Source organism: Cuculus canorus, chromosome 20 (genome assembly GCF_017976375.1).
Source record: "Cuculus canorus isolate bCucCan1 chromosome 20, bCucCan1.pri, whole genome shotgun sequence".
Taxonomy (NCBI): domain Eukaryota; kingdom Metazoa; phylum Chordata; class Aves; order Cuculiformes; family Cuculidae; genus Cuculus; species Cuculus canorus.
This window is the reverse complement of record NC_071420.1, coordinates 1,271,375-1,289,017: the sequence shown is the minus strand read 5'-3', so window position 1 is coordinate 1,289,017 and position 17,643 is coordinate 1,271,375. Positions and strand designations below refer to the sequence as shown.

At 44.6% G+C, this 17,643-nt stretch overlaps 1 protein-coding gene across 1 annotated transcript; it reads right to left on the bottom strand.

Annotated features, from left to right (window-relative positions):
* Positions 1 to 711: 711 nt before the first annotated feature.
* HEATR6 (HEAT repeat containing 6) lies at positions 712 to 17,643 on the bottom strand. Its single transcript, XM_054085237.1, has 20 exons — positions 17,422 to 17,643; positions 16,070 to 16,177; positions 15,552 to 15,692; positions 14,450 to 14,565; positions 13,942 to 14,056; positions 13,588 to 13,689; positions 13,034 to 13,171; positions 11,742 to 12,034; positions 11,163 to 11,340; positions 10,658 to 10,864; positions 10,010 to 10,109; positions 9,399 to 9,757; positions 8,365 to 8,487; positions 7,720 to 7,806; positions 6,619 to 6,753; positions 5,345 to 5,467; positions 4,170 to 4,294; positions 3,441 to 3,537; positions 2,792 to 2,996; positions 712 to 2,324 (listed from the first exon to the last, which is right to left on the bottom strand). The coding sequence occupies exons 1-20, from the start codon at positions 17,581 to 17,583 to the stop codon at positions 1,774 to 1,776; spliced, it is 3,465 nt and encodes a 1,154-aa protein (XP_053941212.1). The 5' UTR covers positions 17,584 to 17,643; the 3' UTR covers positions 712 to 1,773.

Sequence of the window (17,643 nt, the reverse complement as noted above, 5' to 3'; positions counted from 1 at the left end):
CAGGTACAACTGCCACAGCCAGAGAGAGACAAAAGGAGCAAGCGTCATCTTAACTGCAAATCTGTGACTTAAATCACGGCCGGGGTGCTCCTGTGCCAGGATGGGGCCCACATCCACTAGGGACCAGCAAGGGCAGTGGCGGTGCTGGGGCCCAGCAGTGATGCTCAGCTCTGCCGCTCTCTTCCTCAGCCTTCCATAGTGTTCAGACACATCTGCCAACATCTGCCAAACACTGGCAGAGCTGCTCCTGCCACAGGCTATCACAGCGGGAGAAGTCATCTCCAGAGCAAAAGGCTTCGTCACTCTGAAGGAGTTTCGGGTACTCGCACTGCTTGAGGCCCACTGAAACCAGCAGCGAGGATGGAAAAACAAAGCAGCCAAATGTCGTATCCCAAAGAGCTTTTACAACAGCCGGAGCTTGCCCTGAGCTCTGTTCAAACATCCACCCAGAGGTTAGGACAGCAGGCACTCAGCTCTCCAAGCGCCCGCAGATTGGCTCATTCCTGGAAGCCCAGAGTTGTCCCCAGCAACGCCAGAGAGCTCAGTCCTCCGCCGCTATCAGTGCGGTAAGCACACAGCAAACAGAGCCAGGGACAGCATCATGAATGAACGAGAGAAGGGGACAGAGCTTCAGAGGCACAAACAAACCCACACACAGTTTACATCACTGAACCTCTCCCAGAAAGGCAACAGCCCCAGGCGCAGCGCTACTTGAAGAGTCAAAACCCCAGCCTCTCAGCACCGACGATGAATTTTCTGACTGGGGTAGCACAGTACCATCCCCTTGGAAACAAGGAATTCTCAGGATGAGTGAAGGCAGCAGGGAGGCGCAGGCCAGGTGTTTTGACATCAGGAATGCAGACGGATAAAGACAAAGTGTGTTTGCTTCAAGCTATTATTCAAATATTGGCATATTTGGGTTTATTGCAGGAACACAAGAGTGACAACATTTGCAGTGCTCGGAAAAACAAAATTCTTCCAGACCCCCTCCTTTAAAAACAAGATCTTGAATACGGCGGCAATAGTAACAAACCACTTTTAGATAAGCTAAAAGTCTTACGCTTACAAATGTTATGAGGACCGGCTGAGGAAACAGGGATGTTTAGCCCGGAGAAGAGGAGGCTGAAGGGTGACCTCATCACTCTTTACAACTGCCTGAAAGGAGGTTGTAGCGAGATGGGTGCCGGCCTCTTCTCCCACGTAACAGTGATACAACGAGAAGAAATGGCTTTAACTTGTACCAGGGGAGGTTTAGATTGGCTATTTGGAAAAAAATCTTTACTGGAAGGATGACTGAGCACTGGAACCAGGGAAGTAGTGGAGTCTCCATCCCTGGAGGTGTTCAAACTGCATGTAGATGTGGCGCTTCAGGACATCGTTTAGTAGGCACGAAGGTGTTTTGTTGATGGTTGGACTGGATGATCTTAGAGGTCTTTTCCAACCTTCACAATCCTATCATTCTAAGCTCAGAGAATAGGCTGGTTTTATAAAACATACAAAGGCGGCGAAGACATTTGTTTTCCAAGTGGTGACACTGTACAAACAGAACCAACTGAGGGCAACTTCAGAGACTACTAAACACAAAAATAAAAAAATAAATATGAAGTCCTCCAGATCTTTTCCTCAGGCATTATGAATTATTTTATTAAATTTGAAATAAATTGTTTAATACCCGCAACAGGAAACTTTTCCTCTGAATGCCCTGTGTATATGAAAGCAGGTTTCTTCCATGTGCCCAGTCAGAAGTGTAAGCACTGAAACAGGTGCTTCTTTCTAAGCCTCTGTTAATTCTGTGGCATTGGCATGGTTCATCAGGACGTCACCTAGATAAACAGACACTCTTACCCTGGCTTTGCCCTCCAGCTGTTTCTCTATCCCACCGAGATGTTCAATAGCACCTTTTAATGCTCTCTCCCTCTCGCACAAGTTCACGTGTGTTCCTGCTTCATTTTCTTCAACTCCTGATTTCAGATATTGCAAGAAGTAGGATTTGATTGCATCTCTGTTTTCTGCTATGGTTCCCCAAACGGCTGGCAGGTCTGTGCACTTTGCCAGACTCAACAAATGAAGCAGGGCCTGGCAGATCTGCGTCCTCAGGCTGGCACTGTACTTGAATTCCAGAAAGTCCTCAGTGTCTTCACTTTTCTGCAAGGCCACTACCAAGGCACTCCAGATTCGGCAGAACTGCTCAGTGGAGCCGTAGCATTCCCTCTTGCTAGGGATGGAGAGGGCCATGGCTGATTTGATTCGGACTTTAAAGTTCTTGCAAGACTTCACTACTGAGGAAAGCGCACCATAGGCTTGTGCGGTCCAAGGAGCCTCTCCTAAAAAAAAAAAAAAAAAAAACCACAAACCCCCTTTTCAGTCAGTGAAAATATATAGAACTGTAAATATATCTCCTGAATATTTAATGGTCTTACATTTACTGTATTTATTCTGGTCTAAATGAGAAAATCAGGGGTTAGGAAATGAAAAATTAGTTAAAAAACAGTAAATAATCTCAAGTTTTGTAAGAGAAAAAGTGACATTTTGCATCTACTCACAGCTATAATCCCATCCTCACGCTCTTTTCTAAGACAACAGATCCAATCAAACACGGCACAGTTACCCCTGTATTAGCATTCAGAGGATCTGAGCCTGTTTCACTGGCAGGAGTTCTGGGAAAGCCGTGACAGCAAGATGCAGCTCGGTTTGCCTTCTCCTCCCTCCCCCAACACATTTGTAACATGGACCTTCTTATCAAAACCACAACCTGCTGTGCAAATCCAAAGCCAGCGGACAATTTACTCACCGAGTGGCAAGGCAGGATTCTTAAATACATTCCCCAGCGCGTAGCAAGCATTCCAGCGCACTTTCATAGTGGCCTCACTCTGAACAGTGGAAATAAGGGCCTGAAGAGATTCCTCGATGGCTTCCTTGAACCTGGGGTTTGCGATGTGGCAGGGCTGAAGGAAATGAAGCACATTCCCAAGGGCTCGCACTGCATTACTCTTCACCTGGAACACACATACATTCTGGCTTTCAGCTTACAGGCACAGTTTTTGTCAAGCCTGCTATAAAATCATGCTTGAAGCGAACACAGAGCCCATTTGGAATCAGGCTGGTGTCTTATCAGATGGCAACTTCCTAAATGCCACAACAAAGATCATTCTCTGCAAATGCTCATCCTGAAAAAAACCCCACAACTAAGCACAAAACCAAAAAGACTCACCCCAAACCCACCCTGCACAGTGGAAAAGTGCAATCAAATGCCCTGCAGGTCACAAATAACATAGGAAACCTCCAAACACCAGCCCTCGAGAGAGGATGCTGAGCTGCAGCTCCCTGTCCACTGGGGCAAAACGCCCCGAAGTAAGGGGCGCCTTTTATCCTTTTTTAAAATAAAAATGCAAGAGTTAACTACACTATAGTAACTCCACCCTCCTCCCCCTCAGTCCTACCTTGTCTCTGTCCTTTGATGCTTCAGTAGCAGACCGCAACATTTTCAACAGCAGGAGATCAGAAAATTCCTCATGAAAGCCCTGTCCCATCGTTTCCCTAGCAGGAGAATCCCACAGTGAAAGGCCAGCCCCGATGATCAACCCCAAAGATGCGATACAATCCCTTATAAAGGCATATGATCAACCTTCACTCTTTAGAAGGCTAATATGTAAGGCAGACCTTACTACATGTGACCACTATGTTTATTAATTTAAAACCAAACTATCAATGCAAGAAAGCCAGTTAGCAATGCATTAAGTCTGTAATAAAAAACAGAGGGCAATGAATTGCTCAGAGGCAATTCCGTAGTGGGAATATATGATAACTATTTCTCCTGTTAAAAATGTAACAGTAGGTTAAGACTTCCTCCAGTTTTTGGTTTGAGGAGGTGTTAAATATTTATTAATTTTACTTCTGTGTTATCCTGAAAGTAAAGTAACGAGGGAACATGCAATTACACAAAGCAACGTATGAGTAACAGAAAACTGAAGAGTAAACTTGGAATATATTCCAGAACTAATGATTAGAAAGACCCAAACTCAAGCAGTTTAGTAGAACTGAACCCCAGATGGATATGGGAAACTTATAATACAGTGTCACGCACTGGTAGACACACAGGCTGAAGGGGGGTTAAAAAGAAGCATCCAAACCGAATTAGGAATTCCCCAGGCCAAGGTGCTCTTACGTACATGTTGATGATCAGCGTGTCTGTAAGATTGCCCAGGGACCAAGCGGCTTTGGCACGGACATTCGGAGACTTGTCATGGAGAGAATTCAGAATAGCGTTTGCTGTGTCTGCCACAAACATCACATCCTGTGAAAGTAAAAATAGCTGCAAAGTTAGAAAGGTTTAAAAACTCAGCTGATTTCCTTAGTAACATACACATTCTGACCTTTCTAGGGAAAACGATTCCTGCACAGAGACCCGCTCTATTAACACAATCTCCTTTTTCAGACGACAACTTTTAATGTGTTTATGGTGCTCTCTGTACAGCTCTGTTTCATCTTTAATTAACGTCTAAGCCTGAACGCTGGCCGAATTCACCACTCTCTCGGGCAGCTGTTGCTCAAAGCTTTCAATGCATTATTTAATTTCATTGGTGCTTTAGTTACTTTAGATTTTAACATAATTACCTGGACTGCCAATCTTACACTCATCAAACCCCGCTCTTAAGAAAGCACTTGCATCTCCAAACTCCCTGTTGAGCTGCCTAACCTTGTTTTCTATAGTGCATTACATTTTGTTTTCACTCCCCTGCCTATAGTAAAAGATTTTCTTTCAAAATATTTGGGACTCAAATCTCAACATAAGCTACTGCTGTGTACATTTTTTATTACAGTCCCCCATTTAAGGCCACACTGCAAAACTACAGAGGATTCCAGCTCAGCCAAGCTAAGATAATTTTTTTTTTTTTTTGGAAACAAACCAGCATTTTTTCCTAAACAAGCTTTACTTCTTAATTTTAAGCAAAACTGAAGCCTTCACATTAAAAACTCATTAAAATCTACGGAGCGCTGTGCAACTGTTCCCTTCTTCCCAGCATTACTTCATCTCTCCGCCACCCTAGCTTTTCCCACTTCTGTCCCTGAGAGCTTAGAGAAGATCCTGACCTCCCTCCTTTCACTCTCACTTTTGAGGCACTCTGGCTTCTGCTCCATCTCGCTTAAAACTGCACTGGTTCTATTCAGCACACAGAAGGCAGGAGCAGATCTGGAGAGAGGGGAAAAAAAGCTATATATACTCTACAGACCAAACTTAAGAAGGAAGGCCAATTAATTCCAAAAGAACTCATGTCCCACATCTTACGGTTCATCAAACCCATTATAAAATGGCTCAAAATAAGAAAAACGGGCCAGTTCTGACCTGCCGAAGGCAAGAGAATAGGATGTAGACTCCAAGCGCACGTGCAGCAGCAGCTTTTACCAGGGGGTTCTCGCTGTGGTTCAGGCCGAGCAGCAGAGTGACGCACAGTATCTGCCGGTCGTTCTGCAATGACACGCAGCCATGGCAAGGGAGAGAAACCGAAAAGATCTCTGTCCCACAGAGACAACCCACAAATACTCTGAAAGACCTTCAAGATCTGGAATCTATCAAAGCTACCACTCAGAGTGTACTCCTTTCTTTAAAGTAAACTGACTGGCATTTCAGGATGCCACACAGGAAACGGGAATGTTTCCAGCAAATATGATCTTGTTGCTGTTAGATAAGACCACAAAGAATACCAAAATATCAACTATCATCCGAACGCAGAAGGCACAGCCCATCAGAGGTAAGACTGGATCTCTTGCTTTTTGCTGTTTTACTTCACTCTTTCCCCTTCATTAACGAGGACAGCCAGGCAGATTAAGTTCACCCCGGGCAGATTGTCAGTTTACCAACCCATGACAAAAATCTTTGTTTCATCAGAGCAAAGGGTCAGAGTGGGCACTGACTTGACCCCACGCAGCCACAGGGACAAGAGTGTGGGGGATCAAAGTACAGAGTGATGAAGTACGTGCTGTACTTGGAGAAACCGGACGGAGAATTCCAGAGATACTGCTGTACTGGCAATTCTTGGGCAACTGAGATCTGGCAGAGTACTCCCCATCAAGAAGGGCACTGTGACACAAAAGAGGCTGCACAATGCAGTGGTGGTACCCTGCCAAGGCTTTCATGTTTAAAAGCATATTTCATGTTGCAAAAGAAGAGTATGGCCAACACATTTGTGTTCTTCTGCCAGGGCAATCACCATAGTTTAGTGTTTTAAAAGCCAGCCAAAAGAAAAACCATGCATGCATGCAAATTTGTGAGCAACGTCAGTCCATGGCTGTTAGCTCAGCTGTCTCTTCAACCACTTAACCAGCAAAACAGCAACACTTCACCCCTCCCTCATGCAATGAAATTCTTGCCCTCCATCTCCCATGCATCGTCGCCAAGACTGAGCATTCATGGCAGGGCTAAACAGCTTCTGTGACCCACAGTTCAATTGTTCTGACAGACTAATTACTCCCAACATTGCTTTTTTGTAGTCTTCAAAAAATAATCAGGAAGATTCCCCTACCTTCTCCTTATAAAAAGCTTCACACTGCTGCAGTCTGGTAGACAAGCACAAAGTCTCACTGGGTAAAAATGCCACACTTAAAGAAGTGCTCTCTTACCTGCAGGCTACTGAAAGCTTCTGGCAAGATAGAGGACAGGGCATCACAGGCGCTTGTCTGAAGAGTCGCATGGGGAGAGTTCTGAAGAGTGCCAGGTAAAGGGCCATTTAGCACCGTGGTCCAGAAAGTTACAACCTGCGGAGGAAACAGCCGGGTATGCCTATTTAAACCAAGCAACTATGTGCAAGTTGTATAATAGGTTGTCTTTTCCTATGATCATCTTGAAAGCATACTCACAGCAGGTGGCATCATCACACCTGAAAGCGATTACGACTGTTTGGGAGCTAAAATACTTAGGATTCAGGAACATTTTAAAGACACTTTAGTACTGCTGTCACCAAGTTCCGTTTGTTTCCCTCTCAAAGCCACTCAAATGAGATGGCATTAGGTAGAAATACAATCCCATTCCTGAATCCACACCGTCTGGTATTTTCATTTGCCTGAAAATTTACATTCATATCAAGCAACAGGAATCAGGTGCTCCTGGATGCATTTTCTGTCTTGTAGGGCCACTGGTGACTGGCTCAAAACTTATGCCAAAGAAACTGGTTTTCTGTTCACAGAAGCAAGACTTGGCCTCCGTTACTACCAGACTGCCAGTTCCTCAGCTTCCACAAATTTATTTGATAAACAGCCTCAAACAATCCATTTTTCTGAAATCACACGTATTGTGGTTCCGGCCACTCTCTCCACACTCGTGAGCAGCCAGAACACGTAGGCTGGCTCTTGTAACAATGCAAAGTCACCAAAACTCTAAAAGTGTATCTCTAGGTTTATGCAATATAATGACACATGCAAAATTTGTGCATTCTTCCAGCTTTCTGACTTAGAGCAGGCAGGAAGAAGAGGGACAAGGAAAGGCAGAGGGGTACTGTTAATATCGTGTAGAAGAAAAAACCCACAACACCCCTGCCTACAGACAAAACCAGATACCGAAGCAATGCAGGAAGTCCAGAAAACCTGTACATATCAGCACCTCTAAAGCCGCAGGGTACCGGCTCCCTTTCTGCCTTCCTGCAATTGATTTATCTCTCTCCACGCCGATAACTTCTTGAACTCAGAGTTCAAGAGAGGAATCTCAGAGGCAACTCACACACTTACCGTGCTGACCGGTACTCTCTGATCAGGGGGAACAGCGGAATCAGGTTTGTACTGCTGCAGCACACCTGTGCCCAGCTCCTCCAGAAGCTGCAAGGAAACAAAAGGCAACCGGGTCTTTACTAGGGATGACTCAAGTATCACGGAACTATAGCAGCCTTTATCTAGGATACATACTTACTTACCCAGGGAACAAAAATAAAAGATTGTTTTTGGCCTCTATTCTGTCCCTGCTAGTGAAGAAATTGGAGGAAAAGCCTTTCTTAAATGAAGCCTCCAGCTAGGACAGCATAACAAACTGCCATGCAAGAGGAAATCTCTCTGAGCTTTCCTTCAGGTGTCAGACTACAGTTCCCACACCAGCTGATGCTAAATCAGGGAAGGGCCAGGGCTATAGTCTTTGCATTTCCCAGGCTTTCTGGTGACTCAGCAGAGCAACAAAATTCTGCTAAGAATTCAAGACTGGAAGCAGCAGATGCATTTCTCCAAGTGTCTGGGTACTGCATTTCCCCAAACAGGCATCAGCTCTTTACCGTGTGCTGCATCAAACACACAAAGGTGCTCTGAATATTCATCACTACTCATCTGTCTTTGCAACAGATAAAATGGACCTGGTAAAATAACGTTGATGTTTCCTCACACTCTTACTTTGGCTCCATGAAGCTGAATGGATGGATCCATTTCTTCCATGCATCTGCAAGCCACTTCTCCGAGTTCTAAGAAATGGTTCTGGGCCATAGAGAAATAACCTTTTACAAGAAGGGCCAACACCTAAACAGAAACAAAAGAAATACCATTGAGTGTTTTTATTTTAAACCAAAATACCTCAAATACACACAGAGATGATGTCAATCGGCTAATCGACACTGGGACCAGATATTAAACTCTGATGTAATAGATACAGTTTGCAGCACAACTTCTAGAACACTACAGGTAATTAGAAACATCCCATTTCATTATCTTGTTCAAAAAAGGGTCACAAAAGCATTATCAGGTAGCAATACCATGAATTATTTACTGTAAGTGAGGTCTCCTGTAGCTAAAAAACTAAGCAAGAGTGCCTGTAAGAGCAACACATTCTGCATCTACTGTAATACTGCTGCTGCATTCTGTGAAGCTGGATTTAACAAGTATTCATTGTTCCAGAAAAAGAGCAAGACTCCTTGGGATGCAAATCGCAAAAATCTTACTATTTTCTGTGATTACGTGAAGATAAACAAGGCCGAGTCTCAACGTGCACAGGTACTCCTTTAGTTGTATCAGTGTCACTCCATAGCTCCTTGCAGACTGTTCTTTGACTGCAAAGTTCTCCCACAGTGTTGCCTAGCAAAATTTTAATGTATAGAGTTTAAATGGAGAAGACTCACAGCCTTCAGCAGATGCCGGCACACACAGCCAAGTAATATTTAAAAATAATGATGGTAAAAAAAATCACAGGCAAATGAACTTGCTGCAGCAGGATTACTATGGGACAGTTATGCTGTGGTCACAGGCACAGAATCAAAACGTTACTGCCCTTTCAGCCACAGCAGCTCAGACACGCTGTGCCAGCGAATGCTTTAGCCTAAATCTCACTGAAAGAGCTAGGAACAAAGGCAGCCCCTGATTGAGGCTTGGTTGATGTGAGACAAGTTGATACTGCACCAAATTGCTCATTTTACAAGCTAGCTGTTCATCCCCACCTGCAAGGCTTCCAGGCGAAGGGGACACGGTTCATAAACACTGGAAAACGATGGAAAGCTAACATCACTGTCAGAACAGGAATCCTCTCTGGGCAGAACAATGATGGAAACACAGAGACGGAGAAGCCAGCATGGTTCTGAAGATGTACATCCTGATGGATTATCTGGAGGTTCCCCTTCTGAGGGCAGTGCTTTTCTCCACTGCTCAGAAGAACTGGAACGGTGAGGGGTTGTGCTACCACTGTTGTTTTGCCCTGAAGAACTGGGCTGTTGCAAAAGTAACTTCACCTCAGGTAACGGCGCTTGGACAGATACCACAGCCCCTAATAACGTGAGACTAGAAACACGAACATTAACATCTGCAAGAAAGAACAGGGCAGGGGAAGGAAAAGCCAGTCTGTTAGCATCTCACTGACACATCAGCATCCTTCTTCAAAGGATAAGACAGATCACAGCAATACTTCGAAGACACTTCGACAGCAATACATATGCTTATGCGTTTATGAAGCATGCGGGGTGGAAAAATCCACAATTATTTTGCCATAACCAACGCTGAATTAAAATATAAGATATAGCATACAAAAGGGGCTTCAGCCAAACAGAATGCAAACCTTTATGATAAATGTATGGCTTTATCTGGTTCCAAACTCTTGTCAGCAACCCAGGTTTTAAACGGCTGTATGGTGCATTTGAAACCAAATTTGCAAGGCACTGAAACACACAAAAGAGCATACAGGGAGCTGTGGTTACAATGTCAGCCTGGCCTCCAACAGATTTGTTTTTACATTTGCAATTTAGGTCATTTAGACAGCTAATTATCTGAAGGCACCTGAAAACAAATGCCCCAATTATCTGCTGTTTGAAAACTGGTTACAAATGTGGCTCTTAACAACAAGTATCTAACTACTGTGACCTGGCATAAAGACCAAGGAAATTCAATAGTCCATGGAAAGCTTATTTTGGCTAATCTGGATTCCAGTTTTAAAGCCAATGTGAGTTTTCAGAATCATTCTATAGTTTCGTTCAGCTCCCATTCAGCTCACAGGCATAAGAGAATCGTGCTGTAAAGGAAAGAAACTCTTGGATTCTGTAGGAAGACTCAAGTCAGTGAAGCCTTGTGAGATGACAACGGTCTATTTGCCCCCACCACCTCAGTCCTCAACAGCTACAATAATTTCTGTGCAATCTTCATTCAAGACTTAATCTAGATAACGATATTATTTTTTGTGAAGCAGTTGAAACACTTACTGTACAGTTACCTTGACTACTTGTGTCAGCGTTTGAGAAGAGGACTCTGCCACCAGGGCGAGCAGCAGGCAGCGATGCAGCTCCCGGATGCTGGAAGCAATAGTTACAGAGAAGGGGGTAAACGGTCTCTTGTGATCATTAGCATCTTCAGCAACAGAAAGAAACTGCTTAGAACCTTCCAGGATGGCTGAGAGAACTTGCAGAGCAGAGGCACGGGTCTGAAATGAGAAAACATTTGTTACCCTCTTGTAACGCCTAATTTGAGCTGACGGAGAATTTTAAAATTTATGAAAGTCTCTTTCTCCAGCAAGAGAAAATTCAACTCCAATTATCTTTTCTCCTAACTTTAAGCAACAAACCACTGATCCTTTGTTTCTATAACCAACACGTCCTCTTCAATTTCTTGCAGCACAGTGACCAAGCAACACAGTAAAGTACTTACTGAAAGGCAGAGGGACAATTGGTAAGATCATAATGGGAAAACTACAATAGTTTTTAAACTTGGAACTGCCTCACCTTTGGAGAAGGGTCCTTTAAAGCAATAGTCATCAAGGACACTGACTGGGGGCTGCCAATACCAGGTGCATCGGGAACAAAAGCTGACCAGTAGCCATACAGAACTCTTTTCTCCATTGATTTTATAGCAGAGAGGAAACAGGCTAGAGCACCTTGACGAACATTGGCTTGATAAGATCTTAAAAACAAACAAAAGGATTCATGAAGTGAATAACGGACTTAACCTCTTTCACTTATATTAGTGCTAGCTGAGAGAAGAAATCTGTTAGACCAAGAATACGAAGGGAAAGAACAAATTTACTTTCAAACCAATACAAATTACCACCTTCCAATTTTCTTGTGTTAACACATAAATCAAAACGGAAAGCAAGTTCCTCAGCAGTTTTGATTAAGAACAAAGCACTAGGACCCTATGGAATAGCAAGAGTCTGCACACAAATGTACACATTTACACAAATGTAAATTTTGTGCCAGATCTACAGGAACGAAAGGTATGCTTTAACATGATATGGAAGCCTAAACTGTTACAAACAACAGTACATTCTGCTACCGTGCTCTATGCCCATGAGCAACAATCACCTTGTTTTGTTCTGTATTCCACCTTCAGCATCAGAATATTCTGACTCGCTGCTGCTGATTCTTTTCCAACCAGTACAATGTGAAGACAAGTGATCCTTTCCAGCAGGCATGTAAGCAACGTCTGATGCACGAGCCTGAGGATCTGAACAAGGACTCTTCTGCATATCCCCCAAGTGTAATTTCAGCATGTCTGCTCCAAGAACTGATTCATTTCCCGCATCACCCACATCTTCTCTTCCTTCTTCCCCAAACTCTCCCTTCTTCTGTTTTCCTTTGGACTTTTTTCTTCGGTTCTGTTTTAAGATGAAAAACAGACTTTTTTCTTTAATCTTTTAAATTAATGTCTAGAAAGATGTGCAAACATTTCATAGTTGTAAACTGAGGGGAAAAGTCTCATCTGAAAACAAAACTAATTGCTAATCCAGAACACAAGCAGAGTTTAATATAACAAATCATGCCTTGTCTATAGTACATCAGCATCAAATTATACAAGTTTCTAAATGAGTCTTCAGATGAGATTTAATTTAACCAAGAGTTATCACAGCTATCTGGCATCTTCTGATGTTGCTTTAGTGTAAGTAATTTGTATCTGAATAGCCTCAAAAGTTAAGCTTTGGTCTCTTCATCAATAATGCAAAAGACTTCTAACAAAACCTTTAGTTAAAAATCATATTTCACACCAAAGTGATTAAAAAAGACAGTAAATACTGTTCTTTTAGACTTACAGTAGGTATTTAAAAACTGAAAAGAAATGATTCAACATGAGTACACAATTTTATTTTCTCTAATGTTTTTTAGATAATCAGTAACACAAAATGTTTACAGGGTTAAAAAATAACCTGTAAAAGGATCAAGCAGAACAGATGGGAGAGGGGGGAGGAAATCAATTGCTAGATGAACTTAACTTCCCTAAGAAACAGCCAAATGATTGTGCAAGCATTAGGAGAGAAAATGTAACTTATAAAATAAAAAGCTTTGGCTAGTCCACAGGCACCAACCCCACGTCTGCAGGCCAAGAATTCTTGGCTACAGATGAGTAAATGATGCACAAAGCTTAACTTGGGAAAACCAATCTCAGCAGAGCCATTTGTTCTCCTCATCTGAGTTTACAAAGCAATTTTACTCAGTGCAAAGATTTATAATCAATACCTTTAAAGCAAAGAATGTGAAATGTATCACATCCTCAGAACACAAAGAGCCTGTTAGCCGCTAATATCACATCAGGTAATGTACAACCGCAACAAACACGGGCACCGTGAGCATGCAGGGGAATCAGAATAATTTCACCTTACCCCTGTCTGCTTAAAGGCAGTCGGTTCCGATTGTTCCTGTTTGACAGGTGACCTTTTATCATACTGAGGTAATGGAGCCGGATACAATGCTGCGGGCATTTCTATGCTCAGTCCTGGCAGTCCGTGAAACATACATTTCTACAACAGCAACAAAAACGTTAGCATCCTTTCCCTTTCTGATGCACAGAGATTTCCTGCTTATTTACTTCAGTGTTCATCAGTTTTCAGTCAGGCTGTGATCCTTCGCCCAGGCCTTGCCTCTTCCCGTGCTGTGTAACAGCCTCGCAACATTTGAAATTCAGCTGTTTCTAGAAGGATTTTAAGTAGGTCCAAAAGAATGAGCCTCCCATCTTTCTCTCACATTCTTTTGTGGGAAGTGCAGTTAAGATGCTGTGAAAGAAACTCAGTGTCTTTTTATGTCACACTACACTACCCTCACACCCGGGCTCCTCTGCTCCCTCCTTCTCATCTTCCACAATTTCCCACTAAACAAGCACCCGGAACACACACCTTTCAGTGTCTGCCTCTTTCTCGAGGTGAAGTTAAGTATTTACCTTTAATACTGCAAGAAGAGATCCAATTTGGTCGGTTTGCATTAGTTTCATCTTCCCACCATTCAGGAGCGACTGAATGCCCTTCAGTGCATTTTGCAGTAACTGAAAACCAAAACACAGAATTACTTTTCCTTCTCAAAACGTTAAAGGCTCACATCTTTCAAGTGACCTTATAGGCAATTATGGTTTTGTGCAACTTAATTACTGGGACAGTCACTTATGTTTATTAAAAAAAATTGACTGTTTAAGCAAAATCTCAGTTGACAATGTTCCAAATTTCGTACATTCCAAATTCCAATATTGCAACGGCACAATCTCCTAATTAGTATTCTAGACAATCAGACTCACGCTTACCATGCAAAAAGTGATGTCATCTATATCAGAGGTTTTTGAAGACTGCAGAACACTTAGAAAAGTGTGAAAACAGACAGTTCTGTAGGACTCATCCAAGTATGGCTGTCCAGGCACACTAAAATTAAAGCAGCAGAGAAACGGTTGGTTTTCAGTCTGTCCCACACCTTTATAAAGTTATGCGAACTCAGGTCCAAGCTCTCTACTAGACCAAGGAGCACAGCCCCAGACGGATGGATGGCTCTTTGAAATGATCACCTCTACCACTGTAAAGAGCAGCAAGACTTTGGCACAAAGAGCTAGTATGGTCAGAGTGGGCCTTACACCCACTCTGCTTCTGCGGCCACCTTCTCAATTACAATGACTCCCCAAGCACAGCTTAACAGGCTGTCATGCTTACAAATGCTTTTTAGGAAAATTTAGCACTGAAAAGAACCTGGAATGACTTTTGCCATTTCCCTAGTTTCCATGAAGTCCCAGCACTCCATCACCTAAAAAGGCTTGTACGCACCTGAGACAGAGGTTTGCCATGCTGCGTACTGCTGCCCTCCTGAGCTCCACGTCTGGCTGAGTGGAATCGCTGAACTGCACCAAGAGCCCATTCTTGCCCAGCAAATCCGGGAGATACTAAAACAAACCACCAGAAGTTGTCAGTGTTTGTCCCTCATCCTCTTCTGTTTGGGAGCTAAACTCATCCATGCTATAAAAGACCATTTGTCAGCTGCGATTTCAGATTCCATAGACAGATTATGTTTATAAAAAGTGACATGAAAATATTAATTTCCAAAGTTCTCTTGTTTTGTATTAAGAAAGTATCAAGCGTGAGCATAGCTCAGACTGAGTCTCAGTTTATGCTTTCTTCCCAGACACGAAGCTAAGTCAGTAACAACCGCTGCACCAAACTGCTGGATCATAGGGGCCACAAAACCCCACAAGCTGGCAGCTCCGAACCTGCTACCAGCACTGCCCCGCGCTCCAGCCCAACAGCAGGAACTGCTCTGCAAGCTGACAAGAGCTGCTGACAGCACGGGAACTCAACATACCAAACACTACCAGTGATGCTGCAGCAACAATGAGCCTCACGCAGACCTCAGGATTGATACCAATAGCCTCCAGTTCGAGACGGCTTTGAGCGCACTGCTCGCCACAGACCTGATCTGGTTACAGGATAAATTTCAGGATCCTCAATGGAGCCTGCTGAGCAATGTGCAATTTGAAGCTCCCTGCGTTCTTCCTGCCTGATACACAGGCACACCAGGGTGGCTAGTCCGCAGGCTAAGCCTGTTGTCCTTCTTTAACAGCGTGCCTTTGGCTCAAGCCAGGGAATACTTGGTCTCTACAGCTGCAGCCTGCAGGTATAGAGGTATTCAGCATGGGGAGGATCTTGTTATCTCCTGACTTTAAGTATACACACCTATCGCACCTGAAATTCAATCTTTCCACAAATATCAGTCACTAAATAGGATTAGTCTTAACATAAAAGGTGTGATGATTTGAGAAAACAATACTTTTTTATTCTTTCTTTTTGGGGAAGGGGGAAAAAAAAAGAAAGTAGCGACAGCAAAAGGGTGCAAATATTTTTGTGGTTGCTTTCTCTTAGGTTAGAAACTCACCTTCTGACATTTAGGTCCATTATTGTAAACAAGTGCCGCTAAGGCTTGCAGAATTTCAACATGGGTCCAAGAGCTGCACTGCTTAAGAGCAGAGATGCAGTAGGAGAGAAGAACATCCAAGTTCTGTTCATCAACCATCACCTGTCACAACAAAAAAGGACTGTGTTCAAGAAAACATTGTCATGTGCTGCCCAGATATATATTGGTTAGAGACTTGGGTGATCTGGCTGTTAAAGTTACACACTGATAAAGTATCAGCCAACACTTAAGAAATGGATAAATCAACACACGTAACCAAGAGTATTTGTGACGGTGCATCAATGAGAGCTGATTTTACATGAGCAACCATGCTAAAGGCACAGATCAGAACCTCAGTTAAGAATAAAAAGGCAATACAATGAAAATCTAAGAAACTCCACATGAAGTTCAGCCCTACAAGCCCCAAAAAGAGACAAGAGGCCTCCCTGGCTCAGTGTGGGCCCACAAGAAAAGAAGGGACAAGGCCAAGATTTCCATACCTGAAACCTGTTTAGTAAGTGATGGATAAGCTGACAAAGTTTGTTGACAAGATGTTCCTGATCAAGGTGAACCAGCTGACAGGCTTGGGCAAGCAAAGCACAAACATCCTGGAAGAGAAAGCCTCCATTTATTAATCAGAGCCTACAAAGCCAGGGTGGAAGCCACATCATCAGCTAAGACTTTGATCGCACAACCAGATCTGCATGTGGATACCACTAACATCAATACCCGTGGATAATGGGATGAATGATCCTACGCTAGCGAGCTTCCCCTCAGCTGTCTACAGGCCATCCTGCCATTGGGGTATGCTGACAGCGATTCACATTGCAGGAGTGCTGCTCAAACAATACCACTTAAACACTGGAGCAAAAGCAAAACTAATAATAATGGCAAAAGAAAGATATAAAGTTAGATCGAGGAACAGAGGTGGGGAAAGAGCGCTGTCCAAAAAAATCCATTAATTCCAAGCCTACTTTGGAAATAAAATGAAGAAAACTTAGTAAGGCAGCACTGTTTATAGACTAATAAAGCAGCACAGTGTGTTACCAATGAAGCAGTATCAAAACTACAGCACTCAGGTTTGAGGGTCTTACCCTAAGACTTAAAATTTCCCAATTGTTTGAAGACTAGACTCTGAAAATCACCACGTTCTCATGCCTCCAGTCCCACCCATTGCCCACACACCACTGTCACCCACCATCCTCTCCTGACACTAGGTCATGGTGCCAACCCAGCAGGGTCTGGCTCCCAAATCACCCATGGAGGTGGGGAAGGGTGGTAGGGAGAAGGGTGGGAAATCCACAGCCCATAGGGAGCAGCACGGAGGTGGGTGCACGACTGCTGCGTGTAGGCAGTGGGTGGGATGGCTGCGGGCCAGTCCACACCAGTCTGGGCACATCCACGGTGCATCCACATGTGTGCCCTACGCGAGCATCATTCGTGCAAGTGGGTACGAGCTCTGTGTGAGTGTGTGCTCACACCAGCAAGCACAGGAGGTGCACACACCTGTGATGTGCACACCCCTCCCATGATGTGCACCCCACTCCTATGATGTGTACCCCCCTCCCGTGACATGCACACCCACGTGCAAGCTCTTCCTCTACCCTCCAGCATCCACATCCCTGTAGGTCAGCACTCCTGCTTCAGCCTCAGCCCAGCCTCAGCTCCCTCAGCCCCATTCCCCAGCCCAGCTCTGGCCCCCCAGCTCAGATCTCCAGAGCAGCCCCAGGTCCCCAGCCCATCCTCAGCCCCAGCTCCCCAGCCCACCGTCGTCCCCATCCCCAGATTCCACTCCCAGCCCCCGGCCCCGCTCCCCATCCCACCCCTACGCCCAGATCCGCCCCCGCGGTACCTCTGCGCTGGGCGGCGCGGCGGCCGGCCCGCAGCTCTCGGAGATGAGCTGGTCGAAGAGCAGGTGCAGCTCGGTGCGGCGGCGGCCGCCGTCGGGCCGCAGGGCGCCCAGCCGCGCCAGGTACCGGCGGAACGAGCCGCCCGGCTCCTCCCGCTCCGCCATCGCCCGCCCAGCGCCGCCGCGGCAACCGCCACACTTCCGGGTCCGCGTCAACGGCGGCCG